This window comes from Cicer arietinum, chromosome 7 (assembly GCF_000331145.2).
Source record: "Cicer arietinum cultivar CDC Frontier isolate Library 1 chromosome 7, Cicar.CDCFrontier_v2.0, whole genome shotgun sequence".
Classification (NCBI taxonomy): domain Eukaryota; kingdom Viridiplantae; phylum Streptophyta; class Magnoliopsida; order Fabales; family Fabaceae; genus Cicer; species Cicer arietinum.
The window spans coordinates 23,363,189-23,368,222 of NC_021166.2; the positions used below are offsets into that span (position 1 = coordinate 23,363,189).

Genomic DNA, 5,034 nt, shown 5'->3' on the forward strand with positions numbered 1-5,034 from the left:
AAATAATCCAAAAAGATTCTAAAGTTAAATTTTTAATTTCAATTTGTTACGTTAACACCCCCCTCTTCTTTTTAAAAACACACTTCCCTCCCTTCATTTCATTTAACTTCATTTTTTTTACCTATATATGATCAACTGCAAGAATCATTTGAAAAACTTGATAAAGATGTTAAAAATATGAGTAAACTAATGTCTCATTTGATATTTAGAAAATTAAGGCAACAACTCAACCAATGAAGAAGATGAAAGCTCACAGAGGTTTGAATGTGTGGATGCCACACAAATGAACCAGCCAGGATGATGAGTCTGAAGCTGACCAGGACTAGGACAGGGACTCACCAGGACAGACCAGGACTATTTCTAAATCCCTTCTTGGTTGGAGAATGATGAATAATAAACTTCCAACCAATGACACAAGCCATCATTTCTTTTGTAATTGTCCATTTGCTTAGTTTGGCTCAACAATTAACTGTCAAGTCCAACATGATGCATTTGCTGATTTTTGGAAAACTTGTGATAGAGGCTCATCACCACAATAACTGAAATACTATAATCTATATGATTATATATGAAGTTTCCTTATCTGAACAAAAATGACCACAACTAGCTCCATGTATGTTTTTGTCATCCTCATCCTCACAACACTAGGGAGTCTTGGCCAACTGCTTGTGGTGGAATTTTCAGAGACAAAAATGCTATGAGACTTGGTTGTTTTGCTAGGAACATTGGTATTAATTTTGCTTACTTTAGCTGACATCATAGGTGCCATAAATATTCGGTCAATGACCTGATCGTCGCTACATATCCGGAGATATAAATATGTCAAACACTTTTAATTTTAATTACTTTAATTTTGTGTTGTTTTCGATGTATACTATCGATTTGAAGTAATGAATATCTCTTTTAGTAAAATAAAATATTATTTTTATAAACAAAAATTTAATGTAATGTACTTACATTTTATCAACCAACCAAATTTTCCCATAAGTAGTTAAAATCAAACCTACATCCTTGTGATATGTGACTCAGAAACCTTACCCATTAGACCAAATTGACATAAATCTCATATTAAAATAAAGTTAATTAGAATGATCCTTTTATTGGAAAAAAAGAAAAAAAGTTTAGAGTGAACTAACATTTAAAGTAATTCTAATTCTAATTATAGATACATTTAAATTAATGCAGATGGTAATTGACTGAAAGGATAGAGATTCAAAAAAAAAAATGATAGACATTAAATTCAAAATCATAATTTAAATGATTTTGATAGACATTAAATGAGTGATAATGATAGACATTAATAGCAACAATGACGGTTACACCGTAAAAAGAAAGATTTATGAACAAGGTAAAAAACCATATTTATGATGAAGACTCAAGAAAAGCTAATGAAAAGTGTCTCTCAACATTATTTTCAAATGTGTATGTATAAACAAAGTAAAACGTAAATTATATGCTGAAACTGAAAAAAGATGCTGCAGTTTCATTTTCCTTATCAAAGTAAAAAAAAAAGGTAAGCAAACAGTTTCAACTTTTCTTTTTCTCAGCTTTTTTTTCTTTCTTAAAGCACTTACATCAAATTCTCTGAAAAAAACATGTTGTTGGAGGGATGTGTTATGAAGTATTCTTCTAATCTAACTTAACACTTTCTCAATACTTACTCCATACAAAGATTCTATAAATATTTTTATAAAAGAAAAAAAACTCTCTCAAATGCATACTAAGTATACTATTACAATGTGATTTTTTTTCTTGGAGAATCAATACTTAATTTATTGAGTATTTTGGTTTGTTAGTTCCTTTCATTTCAAAATTCTTAAAAAAGAATTCTACAAGATAGAGCCACCATGCCATTTGGTTTCGTCTCGGCTTGGAACAAGCGTCGACGAAGCAAGTCTCAAGATCATTCCGACCCTTGTAAGCTTCTACTTAGCTATGAAACACTAATACAGACGCGGACACTAGACACTAATAATAATTTAAGTAAATGAAAGCCATTGAATGACACCATATTTTGGTGTCGTGTTGTTGGTATTGGACAATGTCAGAGATCAGATACGCCTTTAATCTAAAGTGTCGGTTTTCTTGTGTGATCAACTTTGTAACATTTTAAACATTCAATGTATTTCAGGGATTTATAAGCCTGCAGAGTTTTGGCAACTTGAAGATCAAACACCACAAACTACTAAAAGGAGGCATGGATCATCTGTTTTCACACTCAAGGAGATGGAAGATGCAACATGTTCATTCAGTGATGATAATCTTGTTGGAAAAGGAGGATTTGGTAGGGTCTACAGGGGCATTTTGAAGTCAGGACAGGTAATAACTTAATAACCAATTAATAGTTATTGTTTTTGGATATGTCATAATAATTCTCAAAGTTTTGTAACATAAGTTGTAGCTTTCATATATAACATATTTTTCAACATGTTCTAAATTGTGGTTGCAAGCTGCAATTTAAAACTATGGTATATAATTCAATATTGTTGAGTTAGTTATAAATATAGATTTAATTGTGTCTCCTTGTGAAGGTTGTAGCAGTGAAGAAAATGGAACTACTGGGGATTAAAGAAGCCGAAGGGGAGCTCGAATTTCGGGTAGAAGTCGACATATTGAGCAGGCTAGACCACCCAAATCTTGTTTCTTTGATAGGGTATTGTGCTGATGGGAAGCATAGATTCTTAGTATATGAATATATGCATAATGGAAACCTGCAAGATCATTTGAATGGTTTGTCATGTGCCTAAAATCTACATGTGAAAATTTCTTACATTATATCAAGTTTGTTTATATTAATCAATATATAATCCTATTTTAGGAATCAAGGTAAGAAGAATGGATTGGCCTCAAAGACTAAGAGTGGCATTAGGTGCTGCAAAAGGGCTTGCTTATCTCCATTCAAGTTCTTGTGTTGGAATCCCTATTGTTCATAGAGATTTCAAGTCCACCAATATTCTTTTAGATGTCAATTTTGAAGCAAAGGTATAATAACTCAACTATCAACAATGACTTATAACATATGTCTTGTTTACCATACATAACATGGTTATCTGTATCTTGCAAAACTAAACTCAATCGATTTGAATCTCTAGAATTATCTATTTTGAATATGAATCTGATCTTGAATTTTGAATTACTATGATAAAATCCTGTTAAATATGATGAATCTCAATTGATTTTAACGAGTCAATACTTACTTGTAGTCTAATTTTCTTATGTCACTTGTTTGTTTACTTAAATATGTCTTGTTTTTACAATTTACAAAATTAACAACCATGTTTGTAGATATCTGATTTTGGGCTTGCAAAGCTAATGCCAGAAGGAGAGGAGACACATGTAACTGCTAGAGTATTTGGTACCTTTGGCTATTTTGACCCTGAGTATACATCAGTATGTATCTATACTAATTTTTTTTTTTTTGCCACCTATGTGTTCATATGATAATTGTAGTTAATTATTTTCTTAAATCAAATTCAAAAGCATCTAATTTGCATAAACAGACTTAAAATTGAAACTCGTCCTTTTTAGTCTTTAGAAATAAGGCCTAGAATTTTTATCCACATAAAATAAAAAATTTAGTTTCCTTGTAGAGTTTATTAAGTTGTAAATATAAAACACAGACATAGACAATGACACAAAATTGACATAGACAATGACACAAAATTGACATGTCAACAGGAAAAAATGGAAGTGACTGAACGTAAATACATTTGCAGTGTCCTTTTTCAAAGATTTATACAAGAAACACTGAAAACAACTTTTTTTTCTTTCCAAATGCATCATCTACAAACTTCACCTACTTTCTTTCTCATATATTATTATTGTTATTATTACAATACATCCAAATTTCTAATCAAAAGAGGTCTCATACTGACATAATAAATGTATTTGTTCCATGAACAGACAGGGAAACTCACTCTACAAAGTGATGTTTATGCTTTTGGTGTTGTGCTTCTTGAGCTTTTGACAGGACGTAGAGCAGTAGATCTAAACCAAGGTCCAAATGATCAAAACCTTGTACTACAAGTAGGTGTTGACTTGATCATTAATATGTAATGCATAACATTTTTTCAACCATCCTTTTGTTTGTGTTTATATTTTACATTTCTAGACTCTAGTGACATCTCTAAATAGTTAGATTCACTAGTTGAGATAATTTATGATAACCAATATATGAAAATTACACTTGCATAAGTGGTTTTCAGTTAATTATTTTTATAATTTTTTTAGAATAGTTTATACGAAAGTAATTTGACTTTATTTTAGATTTTGTTATAGAAATAATTTATACAAAATCATTTTTATAAATATGTATAACATGTTTAAAGTTATCTTTTCAAACATGACTTTTTATAGCGAAAGAATTTAATATGATTGACATTGATGTATAGGTGAGACACTTACTAAACGACTGCAAGATGCTACGTAAGGTGATTGATCCAGATATGATTCGAAATTCTTACACCATTGAATCGATATTCATGTTTGCCAATCTGGCATCGCGATGCGTCCGTCCGGAGAGTAACGAGAGACCTTCAATGAAAGATTGTGTCAAAGAAATTCAAATTATTATTTGTACAAATACAAAAGGCTTGGGAATGGTTATGCATAGCTTGAGAATGTTATAGTAACAAAAATACTTAACTTCTAGATTAGTTGTGTGTTCTTTAATTCGTGTAATTTTGATACCAAATTGAATGAATAATGTGACCAAAAAATATTTGGCATGGTAGTCTGTAAAGCAACGTTAAACATGTATTTCCAATTTTCCATGGCAAGAATAGCAAGCCATTCCATTTTGAAAATCACCTCTTGGCTCCTAATGTTGTTATTTTGTTTTGGAATGATTGGTTTGTTGAAATAATTTAATGACTTTAGTTAAGTGCATCTTAGACTAATGTATAAAATCAGTATTTTGGTGCATTTTTTCGAACAATAGTTTAATTTACACTTCATTTCTTTTTTTGTTAGATCCGTATCACGATTATGCAATTTTGTTACCCTCATTTTATTTGCTTTGCTTGAAGCATCTAA

The 5,034-nt window shown here is 30.6% G+C and overlaps 1 protein-coding gene across 1 annotated transcript; it reads left to right on the forward strand.

Moving 5' to 3' along the window:
• The first annotated feature begins 1,664 nt into the window (after positions 1–1,664).
• On the forward strand, positions 1,665–4,805 carry LOC101499936 (probable serine/threonine-protein kinase PBL28). The gene is made up of 7 exons (XM_004509800.4): positions 1,665–1,917; positions 2,132–2,319; positions 2,532–2,730; positions 2,819–2,982; positions 3,286–3,390; positions 3,904–4,026; positions 4,392–4,805. The coding sequence occupies exons 1-7, from the start codon at positions 1,848–1,850 to the stop codon at positions 4,626–4,628; spliced, it is 1,086 nt and encodes a 361-aa protein (XP_004509857.1). The 5' UTR covers positions 1,665–1,847; the 3' UTR covers positions 4,629–4,805.
• Positions 4,806–5,034: the final 229 nt, after the last annotated feature.

Coding starts and splice junctions, on each gene's coding strand:
- LOC101499936 (XM_004509800.4), top strand. CDS start 1,848: ATGCCATTTGGTTTCGTCTCGGCTTGGAACAAGCGTCGACGAAGCAAG. Junction 2,983..3,285: donor ATGTCAATTTTGAAGCAAAG/GTATAATAACTC, acceptor CCATGTTTGTAG/ATATCTGATTTTGGGCTTGC. Junction 3,391..3,903: donor TTGACCCTGAGTATACATCA/GTATGTATCTAT, acceptor TTCCATGAACAG/ACAGGGAAACTCACTCTACA.